At 49.8% G+C, this 18,888-nt stretch overlaps 1 protein-coding gene and 1 pseudogene across 1 annotated transcript; both read right to left on the minus strand.

Moving 5' to 3' along the window:
* Window positions 1-1,237: 1,237 nt before the first annotated feature.
* LOC110151709 (UL16-binding protein 3-like) lies at window positions 1,238-12,524 on the minus strand. The gene is made up of 5 exons (XM_070461437.1): window positions 12,331-12,524; window positions 5,071-5,334; window positions 4,558-4,833; window positions 3,825-3,957; window positions 1,238-2,958 (listed from the first exon to the last, which is right to left on the minus strand). The coding sequence occupies exons 1-4, from the start codon at window positions 12,401-12,403 to the stop codon at window positions 3,842-3,844; spliced, it is 729 nt and encodes a 242-aa protein (XP_070317538.1). The 5' UTR covers window positions 12,404-12,524; the 3' UTR covers window positions 1,238-2,958; window positions 3,825-3,841.
* On the minus strand, window positions 6,892-12,318 carry LOC110151710 (tyrosine-protein kinase RYK-like; annotated as a pseudogene).
* Window positions 12,525-18,888: the final 6,364 nt, after the last annotated feature.

The raw sequence follows: 18,888 nt of genomic DNA on the forward strand, positions 1-18,888 counted from the left end.
AGACCCTGATGCTGGGAGGGATCGGGGGCAGGAGGAGAAGGGGACAACAGAGGATGAGATGGCTGGATGGCATCACCGACTCGATGGGCATGAGTTTGAGTAAACTCCGGGAGTTGGTGAAGGACAGGGAGGCCTGGCGTGCTGCGATTCATGGGGTCGCAAAGAGTCAGACACAACTGAGCGACTGAACTGAACTGAACTGTAAAGTCTTCCCAAATGGCGCTAGTGGTAAAGAATCGGCCTGCCAAGGCAGGAGATACAAGAGACATGGGTTTGACCCCTGGGTCAGGAAGCTCCCCTGGAGAAGGAAATAAGAACCTTTCCAGTATTCTTTCTTGTCTGGAAAATTCCATGGGCAGAGGAGCCTGGTGGGCTGCAGTCCATGGGATCACGAAGAGTCGAACATGACTCAGCACCCATAGAGCAATAAATTATGAAGGGAACCAGTCAACATAAAATTTTGTTCCACTGAAAATACAGTGAAGTTGTTTCTCTGGAGATAGATACACTGAAGTTGTTTCTCTGGAGATAGAAAATATACCTGAGTCCTGAAATAGCAGAAGTATTTTTGGAAAATTAGACTTTACCCTGCATTGTGACCTTATTCTTAAAACTGATGATATTGCTGGAAAACACTTCTGAACTGAGCCTCCCCTCAAGGTGCAGAAGTCCCTCACAGGACCTACATGGACCTGGGCCACCCTCCACTGGAACGGGCTATATTCCTTGAGCCACCATGAGTGTTATTTCAAACTGGTAGATCCTACAGACACAAAGTCAATCAAAAGGTTAAATAAACAAGGACTAGAAAGGAAAGAACAACAATAGCCATTAAAGGGCCTAGAGAGGGAAGGAACCAGGTTAACTTTGAGAGGACTTTTTTTTTTTAAAAAAAAACACTTGGTGGAGGCAAAAGCCCCCATGACAAACTTGTGATGCCCCTCTACCTGTATATGTAAGGTGCATATTTACACTTTAATATAAGGTGTAATAATATAAGGTGTATATTTCCTTAATATTGATCTCAGAGAGACAGCAGTGAGCTGTGCTAAAGAGGGATCTTAGTTTCCTGCCCAGGAACTGAACCTGGGTACCTTGGTGTAAAATGAGGAATTCTAGACACTAAACACCAGGGGCGAGATGCGAAGTTCCCTTGGCTCTTACCGCCTTTGAAAGCAAGAATGTTTCAAGCAGGCAAAAACTGTAAAAATAGGTACCAGTGTTATTACTGGAGACATATAGAGAAACAGTTTGTTTATTTAAAATGGAAGCAAAGTAGAAATATACACCCAGAGAGGAATGTAGGCGTCCTGAATGAGCAGCACAAAGAAGCTAGGCTAGGGATTTAACATACACATACACATCTCTATCCTGCCTGGTGGCTCAGTTGGTAAAGAATTTGCCTGCAATGCAAGAGACCTGGGTTCAATCCCTGGGTAGGGAAGGTGCCCTGGAGAAGAAAGTGACAACCCACTCCAGTACTGCCTTGCCTGGAGAATCCATGAACAGAGGAGATGGCAGCTTACAGTCCATGGGATCCCAAAGAGTCGGACATGACTGTGCAACTAAGCTTCTTTCACTTTCACTTTCGTACATGCATCTATTCTTCCCCGACTCCCCTCCCATCCCCACCCAGGCTGCCACATAACATTGAGCAGAGTTCTATGCGCTACACAGGAGGTCCTTGCTGGTTATCCATTTTAAATAAATCAGTGTCTACATGTTGATCCCAGACTCCCTAACTATCCCCCCATCCTTTCCCCCTGGCAACCATAAATTCATTCTCTAAATCTGTGAGTCCCTTTCTGTTTTGTAAGTAAGAGTACTTGTGTCCCGACTTTTTGGATTCCACATATAAGTGATGTCAAAAGGTGTTTCTGCTTCTCTGTCTGACGTATGTCGCTCAATATGACAATCTCCAGGTCCATCCATGTTGCTCCATATGGCGTTATTTCATTCTTTTTCACGCTGAGTAACATTGCACTGGATATATGTCCACATCTTCTCTCTCCATTCATCTGTCAGTGGACACGAGGTGGCTTCCAGGCCTGGCTGCTGTGAACAGCACTGCCATGAACACAGGGTTCACGCATCTGCTCAGACCACATTTTCTCAGAAGCACCAGGTACATTTAATCCCATAAGGTGGACAAATGGTGAAATATCATGACTTCTCTCGTGAGAGAGAAACTTAAATACTGCAAGTTTTCTGGAGTACTGAGATTTTGATTTAAATAGCAGCAGCATAATAAATGGGCTTCCCCAGTGGCTCAGATGATGAAGAATCTGCCTGTCAATGCAGGAGACACAGGAGATGCGGGTTCAATCCCTGAGTTGGAGAGGTTCCCTGGAGAAGGAGACAGCATCCCACTTCAGTGTTCTTGCCTGGAGAATCCCATGGACAGAGGAGCCTTGCAGGCTACAGTCCACGGGGTCGCAGAGAGCCGGACAGGACTGAGCGACTAACACTTTCACTTCCAGCATAATAAATTATTAAGGGAACAGTCATAAACAAAACTTTGCTCTATTGAAAATAGGATGAGGTGATTTCTCTAGACACAGAAAGAATCCCCGAGTCCTATAATAGCAGATGGCATTTTTCTTGCAATATCATTTGCAAGAACGAGGTCACGAGGCAGAGTCTAATTATGCACAAACTAGAATAAGATGAAAAATGTCCAGTTTTTGGAGATTTCTTCAAGTACCTGAACATTTCAGAGTAGAAATTTCATCGCTTAGCACCAGAAGAAAGTGAAATAAATTGTTTCTGTTTTTTTTTCCAGAGATGCTGAGTAGGATTTCGTCAAATGTGATAAAGCTCATGAGATGATGCGTCTACTGTGTTATCATAACCGGAAAACAGACTCAGGTTCCATGGGGTCTGATCTCCTGGATCTAAAGTGAAGAGCAGAAGAAAGGCAGACAGAGCACCTGTCGGGCTTCCTGGGAGCATCGTCTCCTGCAGAAAAGAAAGAGACCTTGGTCCTGCAGGCGGAGGAATCCTGTCACTTTCCTGGGGCTGCCCCTCTCCAGCCCCCCCAGCCCCACCCTCACTGAGGGGCTCCTATATCCCCCACCCCCACCCCCACCCCCACCCGAGGCCCAGCAGCTTCTTGTCCCCTCCTCCTTCCTTCCTGCATCACAGCGTCACCCCAGGCCTGACACCCTCTGCTCAGGCTCAGGACTGCAGCCAGTGAGGAATCAATCTGCTCCCTTTACTCAGGTCCGGATCCTCTCCGAGGGGGGCCTAAAGGACCAGGGAGCAGGTCCCCGGAGGAGGGGCCTTGCCTCCTGACAGCCTTGGGGGGCTGCAGGCAAACCTCTTTCCTTCGCTCCCCTCCAGCCTCTGAGCCAGCAGCACACACAGCTCTCAGGACCAGGGTCCCTGCCCCCCATCTCTTCCTGGTCCCGCCCAGCTGGGCACATCCACCCCAGCTCAGGCCCACCATCCCCAGGCACCTCTGCTCAAGGCAGGGCCGCTCAGTGATGGAGGCTCTGGGTCCCCAGGAGGCTGGTGACGGGCAGGCCACAGGCGGGGTCAGAACTGCTGCTGCTCCAGGGGCACAGGCCTGGCCTCGCCCCTTCCCACAGTCTCTGCTGTGGGGCTCCTGCCTTGCCTGCTTGGCCCAAGCCACTGCCTGTGAGAACAGGCCTTTGGAGCTGGGTCCGCAATTATTGTTCTCAGGTGATATGGGGTCTTATTCAGCTGCTCATGTCCAGGATGAGGAGGTTCAGTGAAGGGCAGGGGTCGGCTGGGATTCACCATCCCCCTCCTCACACCAGGCCCTGTGCCCCTGCCTTCCCTCTGGATTCTGCCCTCAGTACCTGCTCCTGGAAAGGACTCAGCCCAGGAAGAAAGTTATGACGAAACTGGTGAGGACCACGGGGAGGATCCATGTGACGTGACTGATGGCTGGGGCCGAGGACTGGACTGTAGGGGGGCCTGTGGTCGGTGATGCTGCAAGGAGAGTGAGGGTGAAGCCCTTGTCCAGACCCCAAACTCGGCAGATGCCGCCTCAGCCCCCTGACCCAGGTACCCCTACCCCTCCACCCACACGTGGAGGCCCTTGTGACAGGTCCTCAGGCGAGATGGGGGAGAGGAGCCCCGTCCCCATGGGACTCTGACAGCTAATGGGGGAGCGAGGTTTCCAACAGAGTCACTGAGTCCTGCTGTGACGTCAGAGACGGTGACAGGAGGATGGAGTCCTCAGGAGCAGAGGTGGTGGTGACAGATTTCCAGAAAGAGGATTGCTGACATTTAAAAGAAGATTCTGGAAAGAGGGAAGAGTAAAAAGGAGACTGGAATCATAGAGATGCTCTCATGTTTAGAATCAGTGAGAATCCATGTTCAATCGTACAAAGGCCTGTGCTGTGAGGAGAGATGTGAGGAGGTGAAAGAGGAAAGAGGATGACAGAGCATCCCCGGGTCATTGTTCTTTCAGGAGCAACTCACCTCTGACGGATCATTTTCACACACACACACACACACACACACACAGAGGGGTGGGTCCATGTCACCATGAGAGAACTACCACTTTCTCCTAATCTTCTCACCTACCTGTGGTCTTCAACATTCTCTCCCAGCGCTCCAAGAAAGCCTGATACCAGAGCTGACAGTCTCCCATGGAGACGTTCTTGAAGAAGTCAGTAACAGTTCTATCTTTCTCCCACTTCTCTTTCATCCGCCTCCCTTTAGAATGAACCACAGTCCAGTGTCCAGTCTCCGAATCAAAGAGAAGCCACAGTTTTCCATTGAAGCCAAACTGCCAGGATGCACTGGTGTGTCCGTTGTCTTCATACCAGCACGTCATCCTGGCCTGCAGGGTCAGAGGGCCTGACCCCACCGAGAAAAGAAAGAGCTCAGTCTCTGGGCTTGACAGATTCTTTGCCCCACCTGGGTCCACCTCCCCTGGGCCCAGCTAATCTGGCCCTGGTCTCTCCTGCAACAGCTGCTCTTTCCACTGGACTACTAGCAAAGGACAACATCCAATTTTTTTTTTTTTTACCCAAAAACAGTGGATGCAGCTGAGCCCCTAGTCTGCTCCTCCTGCATTTGGACTTCCTCACTCACCCTTGTCTGTGTATCTCTCTGGTGTAACGTCAGGCATTTGCTCCTTGAGCAAGTCTCCAATGTCCCTCAGTGTACCAGTCTGTGTTTTCCAGGCGTTCATACTTTTCACTTCCTCTCCCAATGGACTCAAGTACTTGATCTCAGCTGTACCACAGTCACAGGAGACAAAGACCTTTTGATCCACTTCGCCTTGAACCTCACACCATGGCTGTCCATGTCTGGGCCGAGGATCGATGGTGAAATTATAGGAAAGAGAATGAGCGTCTGTGAAGGCAAAACACAGTGAGGGTGAAGTTGGGAAAAAAAGACCCACAGGCCCTTCCCCCAGTTATGAGAGCCGAGTACAGTGCAGGGCTGGCCTGACAGAGCAATGACCCCCCGCCCCGACATGCACACCACACACCAATGCCCCCTCCTCGTGGAGAAGGAGGAGGCCCGCCTGGCAAAGGTCACTCATCCGGGGTGTGGTCCCTCGTCCACCGGGTCAGGTCCCAGCATCATCACCTTTGCAGAGACGTGCCAGGCTGCTACGCAGGAAAAGTCTAGATGACAGAGGACTGTCAGAATCTAACCCCGTGTCCTGTGAGAGATAGGGAGCCTGTGGGGATGCTCCTGAGGAAGAAGGATCACAGGGAGAGGGGCAAAGAGGTGGCGGATGACCACAGAACCCAAAGCTGGAGAAGGGAGAGTTCACAATTAGGGGTCACAGAACTCAGCAAGGCCAGGGAGACGCTGCTGATCTCCCACTAGGATGGGTCTTGGAAGCCTGGAGAAAGGCTTGGCCCACAGGGCATGAAAGAGAAAATCCAGAACTTCCAAGACCAGTAGTAGACGAGGGGATCAAAGGCTCAGAGAAGTGAATCTGCCAGGGCAGACACAGTATGAAAGGGCAGGAAAGTGTGCAGTCCACCAGCTCCATGGGAAAGCCTGATGGACTCTATGGAGCCCGAGAGGAAAGCGTGGATGAGAAGCATCTCCACAGCTCAAGGCTGACTTTTGTGGAAGGTCAGGGATGGTGGTAGGAGTGGTGTCCCTGTGGGCTTCTGGCAGGAACAGGGATGGAAAATGGGGGAAGATCAGATTCCAGGTAGAGTGTTGTATGTGAGGAGCAAAGTTGGTACAATGGTCAAAGCGATTAGTTAAAGTCGCTCAGCCGTGTCTGACTCTTGTGACCCCATGGACTATACAGTCCATGGAATTCCTCAGGCCAGAATACTGGACTGGTTAGCCTTTCCCTTCTCCAGGGGATCTTCCCAACCCAGGGATCGAACCCAGGTCTGCCACATTGCAGGTGGATTCTTTACCAGCTGAGCCACAAGGGAAGGCCAAGAATACTGGAGTGGGTAGCCTATCCCTTCTCCATTGGATCTTCCCGACCCAGGAATTGAACTGGGGTCTCCGGCATTGCAGGTAGATTCTTTACCAACTGGCTCCTGGTATGGTCCTGGGGCCTGTCAGAGATGAGGCCTCTGGTCATGGAATGTCAGAAGTGCCCATCATGATCTGGGTACATCAACCCCTAACCATTAGTTCAGATAGGCCAGCCATCATAGGATACAAGTGATTATGTGGCTTGGCGTAACCAGGGCCACAGGGAACAAACAAGATGCACCAGCAGGTGACCTAGGCCTGACACCAGAGTTGATACAGGGCCGCAGGGAACAAACAAGATGCTCCAGCAGGTGACCTAGGCCTGACACCAGAGTTGATACAGGGCCGCAGGGAACAAACAAGATGCTCCAGCAGGTGACCTAGGCCTGACACCAGAGTTGATACAGGGCCACTACCCCTGCTCACACCTGTGGCCTCATGTAGTGTCCCCTACTGCTCCTGGAACCAAGGAAGCCAGTCTACAGCAGAGGGGGCGCATTAGCTCATAACAGCCAGACCCAGCTCCTATCACATTCCCACCACCAGAAGCTACAGGGCAGGACAGGGTAAGTTTCTGGTTCATAAACAGACAACTGAGGCAGCTCTTGGATGACTCTCTAGGGGATGGGTCACTCATTACGGGGTCAGAAGCCAGGACAGTGGACAAGTCTGGTTCTCAGTTGATTCACACATTATATTTGGCTCCTGGTGCTCCACAAATGTGGAAGCTCCTTTTGCACCCAGAGACGGAAACCAAATGGCCTAAAGAGACAACAAGATTTACTTTCTTCTGTAGAAAAAAATCTGTCAACTCCTATCTTAATCAATAACCATTATAGGCTGCCACTGTCCCAATTCCTAGACAATATGTGTGTGGGACCAAAGGGTAGAAGTGGGGATGCCCAGCCTCACCCTCAAGTCCTGTGTCACACTCTGGGAAACCCTGTTCCCGTCCCTCCTACGTTAGGTCCTGGGGGCCAGGTCGGGGGGTTTTTCTGGGTGAGTTATCAGACAAAGGGATAAGATGCCAGTTGATAGAGGCCATGTTTAGATTCTCTTCAAGAGATAGGAAGCTGTTGGAGGCCCTGGGCTTCTTGGGACCATGGAAAAATAGGTAATAAATGGTCTTGTAACCAAAACGGCTCTCAGGGGCCTTAGTGGAAAGACCTGCCCTCCACGGTCTCTGCCTGCCTCTTGTCTGTAGAAAAGTTTTAGTCAGCCAGGCCTCCTGTGAGTCTCAAAACAGTGGTTTAAGAGTTAAGGATTAGAACATGTGAAGATGGAGAAAGGAATACTCCTTAGGCTGGGAAACTGGTAACAATTTAGACTGTGACCAGCCACATGGCAGTGTCATGAAATCACCAGTTCCCTGAAAGATAACAAAGATCTGACACAAGTCTCACGTTGTTTCTACAGGAAGCAGACCCCCAGCACATAAAAACTGCTGGCTGCAAGCACACAGACCCCCAGACTGGCTGAAACCATAAGCCTGGTGATGCTCAGACGTCCGCCTTGTGCCAACAACCTGACTGTACAGTATGCTGATGCACCGCAGCAGCCCCCTCCGCCCCCTTTTCTAACTGGGAAGCTTGGAGACGCTCTGAGGACGTTAGGTCACTATTTTCCCAGGGTCCCTGAACAAACTGACTTTTCCTTTTCCACACTTGTTAACTTCACCAGTGGTAGGATCTGGGTCATAGCCAGCTTCAATTAGCAACAGCGTGAGCTGTCTGGGAGGAGCTTTGACTCCAGGGAGGCGCTGATCAGTGGCTAGGCATTGAGCGCCTTCCTGGGGATGCACATGGAATTTTTTTTTTTTAATGAATTGAATGCTTTAATTTTTTCAGGTGTTTTTAAAAATCCATTTTATACTTAAGCCAGCCTTGAAGATAAGCACAAGATCTGTTTACTTTTTTTTTTTAACACAACACAACTCGGGCACCCATTCTGTGCATGGCACTATTCTAGGTGCAGTAAAATTGGTTCTTAACCTTAAAAACATGACTGCACCTTCTGGAATTGTGTTATCTCCTTTTCCAGAAAGTAAAAATAAATAAAATTACTACTGTTTACTATTGACCTGCCCCAAGCCCACTTCTGGCTCTCAGAAATGCTAGGATCTACCAAATTTAAGATGCTTCAGTGAATTCTGCTCCTACTTACCCCAAAGAAGAAGGCAGAACTCCTCTTTATTAAAAAAAAATTTTAAAAGAAAATTTTCCATGAGAGAGTAGTTTCTGTTTCTATTGTATTTTTTTATTAGTATATTGTATTTTTCTCTTTTTATTCTTCTAGTTTTTAAGTTTTTTTCCTTGAACACTGCTTTTTCCTGTACAAGGCAACAGCATTTTTTCATTTTTTTTTTCCTAAGACAAAGTATTTCATCTTATAGACAAATAATTCCCAAGACTAGTGATCAATATTTAAAAAAAAAAAAAAAGAAGAAAGAAAAGAGAGAAACTTAAGGGCTTCCCTGGTGGCTCAGCAGGTAATGAATCCACCTGCAACACAGGAGACCCCAGTTCAATCCCTGGGTCAGAAAGATCCCCTGGAGAAGGGAGAGGCTACCCACTCCAGTATTCTTGAGCTTCCCTGGTACCTTAGATGGTAAAGAATCCACCTGCAATGTGGGAGACCTGGGTTCGATCCCTGGGTTGGAAGATCCCCTGCAGAAGCGAAAGGCTACCCACTCCAGTATTCAACCCTGGAGAATTCCATGGACTGCATGGTCCACGAGGTCGCAAAGAGTCGGACAGGACTGGGTACTAAGCAGGGCACATTCAAGGGTGAGTCAGCTCCATTCCCATGAGGAAGTAAAAACTAAAGAGCACCTGGCACTAAGCTAGTCCAAGTATTTGTGTTGAAACAATCTTAAAAACTATTTATTTTATAACATTGTTTAAAAATTTCTTGGTCAAAAAATGTATACCAACATTTTCAGTTCAACCTAATGAAAGTGATATCTAGAAAATATTCCACATCACTAAATCTGTCTCAGAAAGTTTAGATGCTATGGCATTCCTAAGGCACAGCGTTCTGGAAGACAATGTGCTTCTGCAGTGCTGGGTGATGTATGTGGCTGCCTGGCTCCAAGTGGGCCTCAGTGGGCACCTTCCTCCTGACGCTGGGGGACTGGGAGGGGAAAATCAGACACCGGCCCCCAGGGCTGCATGGGCCTCTGTGAGACCCCGGGCCAGCTGCTGGAGCTGGGCTTCTCCTCCGAATCTAAGGCCCAGCACAAGCCATCACAGCAAATGTTTCATCAGGACACTGATAGGCTGGGGTATTCAATAACCTTCTTTCATATTTCTGAAGAGTTGACATCCGTGTAAGGTGTTTGGCCCAGAGCCATGAGCTCCTACAGTATCACTCTGAAGGCCCACACATCACTAGCACTGGAGAACTAAAAAAATTATTTTTTTAATATCTTTTTTGGGGGGATGTATTGGGTCTTAGTTGTGGCACTTGGGATCTTTTTGCAGCATGAAGACTCTCAGTTGCAACATGCTGACTTCTTAGTTGTGGCATGTGGGATCCAGTTCCCTGACCAAGGATCGAACAGGGCCCCATCATTGGGAGTGTGGAGTCTTAGTGACTGGATCACCAGGGAAGTCTGGAGAACTCATTCTTAACCACAGGTTCATGAGCCATCCATCGACCCCACGCTTCCATTGTCCCCTGACAGTGAGAGTCCACGGGGAACAAGACTCTGGAGAGGGCCTATCTGCACTCTTAACTTGGGGTTGTCATCAGCGGCAGAGCTCCGAGCAGCCAGGTCTCTGTGGAGGACTTCTGACCAGGTAACTCATTCCACGGGATATCTGACCGTGTGGACCAGGTCCTGTTGAGAAATTGCCTGCGGATTATTGGCCTCTACTAACTGGTGCTGCAGGCCCCGTGGTGGCTCAGACAGTAAAGAATCTGCCTGCGATGCAGGAGACCCGTTTGTTCCCTGGGTCGGAAAGACCCCTGGAGAAGGGAATGGCCACCCACTCCAGTATTCTTGCCTGGAGAATTCCTCAGACAGAAGAGCTTGGCGGGCTACAGTCCATGGGGTGGCAAGAGTCGGACATGCCTGACTGACTAACACACACGCAGACACACAATTTGCAATTGTGAAATTTGCAATTTCACAGCATTAAAAATGCTGTGAAAACTATTTACGATTCTCCCAATTCATGTAAGGCAATATCACGAGAGGTTTTCTCTCTCTTCTGTACCCACATGAGAAATAGGAGGAAGATTTCTGTGATGAAGATCTCATAGCTTACAACATTCAGTGAGTATCACTGTCACCTGGATTTCAGAAGCTTAATCTCTGTTTTTACAAACGATTGCTGTTCTTTATTTGGATCTTTTTCATCTACATAAATCCCAGGGAAAATACACCCAAAACTACCTTCTTGGAGTACATCCTCTCCGTGGATAGTGTTATCCTCTCCTTGGATATTTCAATATCCTTCACCTTAGCTCTGGCCTTCAAAAGAGTGGCACTTCTCAAGACACTCCTCCACCCACCTACAAGGTATGATAACGGGTGGAAGTACCACTGTTGGCCTCTCAGATCCTGAGTCATCTGGGATGGGGCTGAGACAACCCTTGGGAATATGCACTGATGCTGTCTTCCAGTTCAATTCTTGTCACACTATGAAGGTGCAAAACAGGTAATATTATCACTAAAGAAATATAACTGCATGGCAAACCCCTGCGCTGATATAAAACACGTGGGTAGAAGTAGCTGAGCTGCATGGACAGGATCACAGATAGTTCCGCTAGTGGCTTGTCCAAGACTGAAGTTTTTACTTCAAGATTTTGGTAGCACATGTTCCTTCCTTTCAAATTTTTGAAGAAGGGAAGTTTTTGAAGAATTTACTGTCAAGTTGAGCTGCATTTAGTATCATAACCTCATCATCTACTTTGCAGAAAAGGAAAGCTAGAGCCGATATAGTGCGTGGAAACCCCCCCCCCCCGACCCCGTGCCCATTACACCCCCACCCCCATCAAGCAGAAATGCTGACCTGGGGCAGGCCCACGAATTTTCTACTTGGAAACCTGATTATGTTCGACTTGGACTCTGCAGCGCAAGTGAAAGGCAGGACAGCTGTTTCGCTGGGTACTAACATGTTAAAGGATAGACGTAGTGCCCAACAAGGTCACTTCTCTAATAAAAAAAAAGGTTCTGCATCTAGACCAATGAGTCACCGCACCAGTTCCCCCGCTCAGGAAGTGGCTCGCACCCGCCCCGGGGCTCTGGGTGAAGCCTCGCAGCGGAGTCCCGGGGCCGGGGGTGGAGCCAGCAGCAGCCACTCAAACCAGAGCAACTCCAGCAAGTTTCAGCCTCCAGCGCGCTGCCTACGCCTCCTGGACAATGCGAACTTACGGTCCGCTCTGCGTTTATAACTCACGGCCGGGAAAGAGCGCTGGTCCTTCAAGGGCCGGGAGATGTAGGGACCAGAAGGGTCTCTGTTGCACAGGTCGGGGCGGGAGGGTGTGCTTTTCGGGGCGGGTCTGGGTCTCTGCAGAATTGCCGACTGGTCCCAAACCGCCCGGCTCCGGGGCTCCCACTTCCCAGGGGCGGTCTGAATCCTTGGGGGGTTTCAACCCTATTTCCTGCCGCGTCCCGGCCCCCTCTTTTCCCATCGTCACCTCCCAAATTCCCGGCATTACTACTTCACCCAAGTCACCCCTGTTCTGACACGGAGAGCAGGCAAGAAGCCGGGAGGAGCCTCTGAGGACCAAACAGGCCCAGGGAAGGGAAAGAGGTGGGGGCGGCGGCGCCATCCTGCAAGAAGTTTCGCGAACCCCCGCGGACACCACCCCCATTCCCTTTCCGGGTCCTAACCCATCCAACATCCTCGCGTTCCCCCGCAGGTTCATCCCCGAACTCACCGCTGGACGTCCCTCTCAATAAGACAATAGGAAGCAAAACGAGGAAGGCAAGACTGGTCTTGGAGACACCCATCTCTCCCTTTGCCACCTGGATCCCAATTTTGCAGGAGTGCGAGGCTGCCAAGTCAGAACCGGCGATCCTCTGCCGCTGGCGGGCCGGCAGCTGCGGTCTGGACCTCCGCTCCTGCGCTGAGTGCCTGGCCCGCCCCTCCGCGACAGGCCCCGCCCCAGGTTTCTCAAGTAACCACTAGGAGCCCCGCGCCGGGGCCTGGGCGGGGCTCTCTTGCCAGCTGGCTCGCTCACTCGCCCGGCTTCCCTGTGTACTCGCCTGCCCACTTGCTTACGCGGTGCCCGACTTGCAGTGGTGATAGGAGACCGCGGAGTTATTGTTGCCGAAGGTGAAACTCCATTACTTTGTCCACCTGATGCGAAGAACTGACTCACTGGAAAAGACCCTGATGTTGGGAAAGATTGAAGGCGGTAGGGGACGACAGAGAATGAGATGGTTGGAAGGCATCACCGACTTGATGGACATGAGTTTGCGTAAACTCCGGGAGTTGGTGATGGACGTGCAGTCCATAGGGTCGCAGAGTCGGACACGACTGAGCGACTGAACTGAAGGCTCTTGTTCCTTATCAGTCTTAAGTCTTTGTTCCTTATCAGATCGGGGCACCCAGGCCAGTCATCTGAGTTGGGAGGAGACAAGGGACAAAAGAAAATCCCTGTTCCGGCCACTGGGTCGGCTCAGTCAGCGGTCAAACTTGTCCCTAAGTACCTGAATGGTCAGGGCATCAGTCGCAGTGAGGAAATCCCACCAGACTCTCCATCTGTTACAGAAACGGGGACTCCTTGCAGGGTCTGAGAGTGGGCTTTTGTCTAACACTGGGAAATGAATTGTTCCAGAAGACACACATGCTGACAAGGAAGAGGCTTTTTGGGGAAGGGGCTACAGCGTGGAGAGCGGCAGGGTCAGAAAACCCAGGAGAACTGCTCTGCCACGTGGCTTGTAGTTTCAGGTTCTTTGGTGATGGAGTTAGTTTCTGGGTCATCTCTGGCCAATCATTCCAACTCACGGTCCTTCCTGGTGTCAGAAGTGTGTTCTGGTGAGCTTTATTGATATTTCTGAGAGTTTATTTATATAGTGCTTACTTTTCCTTAACCCAATTAAATCCAGCTCAGTTACAAATTCATTTCCATGTAAAGACAGAACCAGAGATCTCCTTGTTTTTACTGCTTCAGTTTTTAAAATGCTATTTTTTTTCCCTCACTCTGGGGGACCACAGATGGACCAGATAGTTCCTGAGAACCCGGGCAAAAGACTTACATTTTTGGAGGGGAGAAATGCAAGCTCCCTTTTTTATTTGTTTTGTTTTTAAAGTCTTCCAACATGATTGTTAACAGTGACTGCAGCCATGAAATTAAAAGATGCTTGCTCCTTAGAAGAAAAGCTATGACAAACCTAGACAGCATATTAAAAAGCAGAGACATCACTTTCCCAACAAAGGTCCCTATAGTCAAAGCTATGGTTTTTTCAGTAGTCATGTATGGATGAGAGAGTTGGACCATAAAGAAGGCTGAGCACTGAAGATTTTATGCTTTTGAGCTGTGGTATCAGAGAAGACTCTTGAGAGTCCCTTGAACTGCAAGGAAATCAAACCAGTCAATCCTAAATGAAATCAGTCCTGACTATTCATTGAAAGCACTGATGCTGAAGTGGAAGCTCCAATATTTTGGCCACCTGATGTGAAGGGCTGACTCTTTGGAAAAGACCTGGAAAAGATGCTGGGAAAGATTGAAGGCAGCAGGAGGAGTGGATGACAGGGGATGAGATGGTTGGATGGCATCACTGACTCAATGGACATGAGTGTGAGCAAGCTCCAGGAGATGGTGAAGGACAAGGAAGCCTGGTTTGCTGCAGTCCATGGGGTCACAAAGAGTCAGACATGACTGAGTGACTGAACAACAAGTAATCCATGCCTATAATTGTAGCAGAGATTTGCAGGGGACATTGGACAGACAAAAGTTCATAAAACAAAGATGCTTTTAATTCACTGACTGAGACAACATACCAGTGACAGAAGATTAACAAACAGGAAACAAAGAAAGGGTCTTACCTGGAAGTGGCCTCTGGGGCACGTTGTCCAGCCCGGCCCAACTCCTCTCAACTGGCCCTTCTGCAAGGGGGCCAGTGGGAACCTCAAGCCTGAGGTGGGAACACAGAACAAACAAGTGGTGGTGAAACAGGTGACCCAGCAGGGAGTCTCCTGGATGTAAAAGGACAGGAGTGAAGGTTTGGGGACAAAGGGAGCAAAGGGAGGAGGGATAGAAAAGACTGAAAAACGGAAAGGGAGCCATTGCCTTTTCAACCCCTGCCCCCTGTGGGTGTCTATTTATTCAGGCACTAACCTGCAGGCTTCCAGAGAGGGCCAGTGAGGGAGGGAGCACCCTGTCCACTGCCCACTGGGGTGATCAAGCCCAGAAACCAGCCCCTTGTACATCGGCTGTGGGACTGCCGCCCAGAGGTGGGGTGCATATACACGGAAACCAGCATATAGAAATCTGGCACTTCACTGAGTTCCCAACGGGACTTCTCTTGGCGCAGGAAAATAGAAGTGAGAATATTGGAATGACCAGACTTGCGGCCACTGCCTAATAAGAGGTTTGAACCTCTATCATTCTCACAAACCTCCTGTGAGGCAGAACCTGCTGGACCAAGCCCTGCAGGGTATGAGGTGGGTCTCTCCCACCAGCTTGTCACCCATCAAAGTGAGCCATTGACAGCCAGAGGGAGCTTTGTCTCCTAAGCTGACAGGAGTGATGCTGTCCTTGCTGAGGTCCACTCTTTCAGAAGGATAGGACAGAGAGAGAAGAAGTAGAGACAGAATAGAGGAGGGAAGGGGACAAAGGGTGAGGGGGAGCGTGATGCCTGAATGAGGGCCCCAAGGCCCCCAGGGACCAGGAAGGCAGAGCAACCAAACCTGGTGACTCTGAGCTGAGGTTCAGGTGGCCACTTGTCACCACAGGGGAGTTGCATCCCGAGATCACAAAGATGCCCAGATGCTCTGGCAGAAAGGGGACAGTAGCCCTTCATGGTTGCCACAGAGTATGTTAGCGACCAGGCTTCTTGGCCTCCTGAATCAATCAGTTCATTCAGTTCAGTTCAGTTGCTCAGTCGTGTCCTACTCTTTGTGACTCCACGGACTACGGCACACCAGGCCTCCCTGTCCATCACCAGCTCCCAGTGTTTACTCAAACTCATGCCCGTTGAGTCAGTGATGCCGCAGGGGCAGGGGCTCTGGCTTCAGCAGACTTGGGTATGGCTGGGTGCTGCAGACTTGGGTATGGCATAAGTCCTCTTGGCAGAGGTCGCCATTAACCCCACCAAAGAGCTGGACTGGGGAAATAGACTCTTGGAGAGCACAAACAGAATCTTAATCAATAGAAGTGGATAAGAGACCAGATGAGAAATTCAGGCGAGGCTTCGCTGGGACACGTGCTGCAGTGTGAGGGAGCAAACACAAGCAACAGGTTTCCTTGCTCATTCCCTTGGGGGGTAGCTTGGTGGGGGGAGGCAAGCTGTTCCCTTATATGGGGTGAGGGTAGGGGCAGGTCAAGGGTTAGGACCTGAGGGATGGCTTAGGTGGTCTGCCCACCGTCGTGGCTGTGCACTGTGCAGGGATCATACCCTGTACCCTGCTTTTCCAGTTGGGTTTTTTATCTTTTCATTTTTCATCTTTTCATTTTCATCTTTTCATTTATAATCAACCCCAACTCGGCATGCATGCAGTTATTTTCAGTCCCTTATAATTTCTTTGTATTTTGTTTCTGGAGGAGATCATTGTCCAGGTGCAAGCACTAGAGCAAACGTCCACAGATCCCAGGTTTCAAGTCCCGGCAGATCTCACTTGAGCTGTTGGACATGTTTCTCATCCATGCTTTCCTCTCAGGCTCCGTAGACTCCTTCAGGCTTTCTCATGGAACCTGGTGGCCTGCACACCTTCCTGCCCTTTCATACCATGTCTGCTCTGGCAGATTCACTTCTCTGAGCCTTTGATCCCCTCCTCTACCACCTGCCTCAGAAGTTCTGGAATTTCCCTTTGATGCCATGTGGGCCAGGCCTTTCTCCAGGATTCCAAGACCCATCCTAGTGGGAGATCAGCAGCATCTCCCTGGCCTTGCTAGGTCCTGTGACCCCTAATTGCGAACTCTCCCTTCTCCAGCTTTGGGTTCTGTGCTCACCCTCCCCACTGTGACCTCTCTTCCTCAGGAGCAGCCCCCAACGGCTCCCCATCTCTCCTCAGGACACTCAGAGACATTCTCACAGTCCTCTGTGTTTAGGCCTCTCCTTCTGAGCTGGCCTGGCCCATCTCTGGAAAACATTGTGTCGGTTCATGCTAGGTGTGGAGCTTTTGAACAGAGTGGGGATAGGCATATCCAGGGCCGTGTGGTTTTTTTGTCTGATTAAGGCTTCCTCCTCTTCCTCAGCCAGTAACTGGGGTGTGTTTGAGGTTGGGGGGCAGGCAGGGCATCCTGCTCTGTCAGTCCGGCCCTGCAGCCTTCCTCTGCTCTCACAGACCTGGGGAGGAGGCCTACAGGTCTTCTCCCAACCTCACCCTCACTGTGTTTTGCCTTCACACATGCTCACTCTCTTTCCTATAATTTCACCATCAATCCTCAGCCCAGACCTGGACATCCATGGTGTGAGGTTCAAGCCCAGGTGGACGGAGAGGTTTTTCTCTCCTATGATTGCGGTCTTGCTAACATCACATTCATGCATCCCCTGGAAGAATTCTGGAGCTGAGGTCCCTATCGCTTTCTGAAAATTAGAGGGGAGCCTGGTTGATATATCCCCTAAAAATATGTTGGAGATGATTGTTCTGAACAGGACTAACACCAACAATGACAACCAAAAGGGACGGTAATGAAAGGCTGTCTTGAATCCTTGATGTCTAGTTTTATCTTGTGTTCTTCCTCATTTTCATCCAATGCAAACCCAAGACCTGAACTCTTCAATTTGTACGATTTTATGCAGTTGAGGAGTTTCCCTTTAGTCGTCATTTATCTTTTACTGAGATAAAGTGAAAGGGAAGTCGCTCAGTCTTTTCCACTATTCGCAACCCTATGGACTGTAGCCTACCAGGCTCCTCCGTCCATGGGATTTTCCAGGCAAGAGTACTGGAGTGGGCTGCCATTTCCTTCTCCAGGAGATCTTCCCAACCCAGGCATTGAAGCCTGGTCTCCTGCATTGTAGCCAGACGCTTTACCGTCTGAGCCACCGGGGAAGTCAAAAGGTGAACATAAAATACATTCATCATATCTGTATTATAAATATATACTCACACACACATACATATATACATCAGTGGTGGATCGGGGGGCTTCCCTGGTGGTCCAGTGGTAAGGACTCCATGTTTAGACTGCCAGGGGTGGAAGTTCGATCCCTGATTAAGGAGCAAGATCCTACATGCCTCATGGCACAGTCAAAAAATAAAAATGATGCATCTTAATTTCCATCCAGGGAAACTAAATTTTAAACCTTAACCTTTAAATATTAAAACTAAAAAATTAATACAGTCCATTAAAGAAAATGCAGCAATATTCATTAAATTAGAAGTTCAAGGTGACATGGGGAAAGAGTATGGATTCAAAGGCAGAAAAGACTATTAGTTACTGAAATACATGATGAAGTGTTTGAGGCAAATGTTGTGTTGTCTTCAAGTTTCAAATGCATCAAAAAATAAGATACAAACCCTCCAGCCCCATGGTCTTGGACTTCCTACCTCCAGAACTGTAGGAAACCCTGGGTTTGCTGTGTGAGCTGTCCAGCCTGCGGTCTTTTGTGTGGAAGGAGCAGCTGACTCGTACAGGTTCCGGTGCTGTGCTTAGTCACTCAGTCCTGTCTGACTCTCTGTGACTCCACCTACTATAGCCCTCCAGGCTCCTCTGTCCTTGGGGATGCTCCAGGCAAGAGTACTGGAGTGAGTTGCCAGGCTCTCCTCCAGGGCATCTCCCCAACCCAAGCATTGAACCTGGGTCTCTGGCATTGCAGGTGGATTCTTTTACCATCTGATCCACAAGGGAAGCCCAAGAATACTGGAGCGGGTAGTCTATATCTTCTCCAGGGGATCTTCCCAACCCAGGAATCGAACCAGGGTCTCCTACCCTGCAGGTGGATTCTTTACCAGCTGAGCTACTTGGGAGCCAAATATAGGCTCCTACCCTGGTACAGAGACTGGGAGATGCCAGCACTTTCTCCTTTAATACTTCAGAGTCAAAGAGATGGCTCCCAGTGCCCGGGCTCCAGAGCCTGCAGGCCACAACTACCAAACCCAGTTCCGTGACTACTGAACCCTACGCGCCTAAGGCCAGTGATCCACAACAAGAGAAGCCACCTCAGTGAGAAGCCCAAGCACCGCAACTAGAGAGTAGCCCCTGCTAGCTGCAGCTGGAGAAAGCCTGCACGCAGAAACATAGACCCAGGGCAACCAAAAAAAATCCATAAACAGATGCCACTCCAGTATTCTTCCCTGGGAAATCCCATGGACAGAGGAGCCTGGC

The sequence above is a fragment of the Odocoileus virginianus genome, chromosome 34 (assembly GCF_023699985.2).
Source record: "Odocoileus virginianus isolate 20LAN1187 ecotype Illinois chromosome 34, Ovbor_1.2, whole genome shotgun sequence".
In the NCBI taxonomy this organism is placed as follows: Eukaryota; Metazoa; Chordata; class Mammalia; order Artiodactyla; family Cervidae; genus Odocoileus; species Odocoileus virginianus.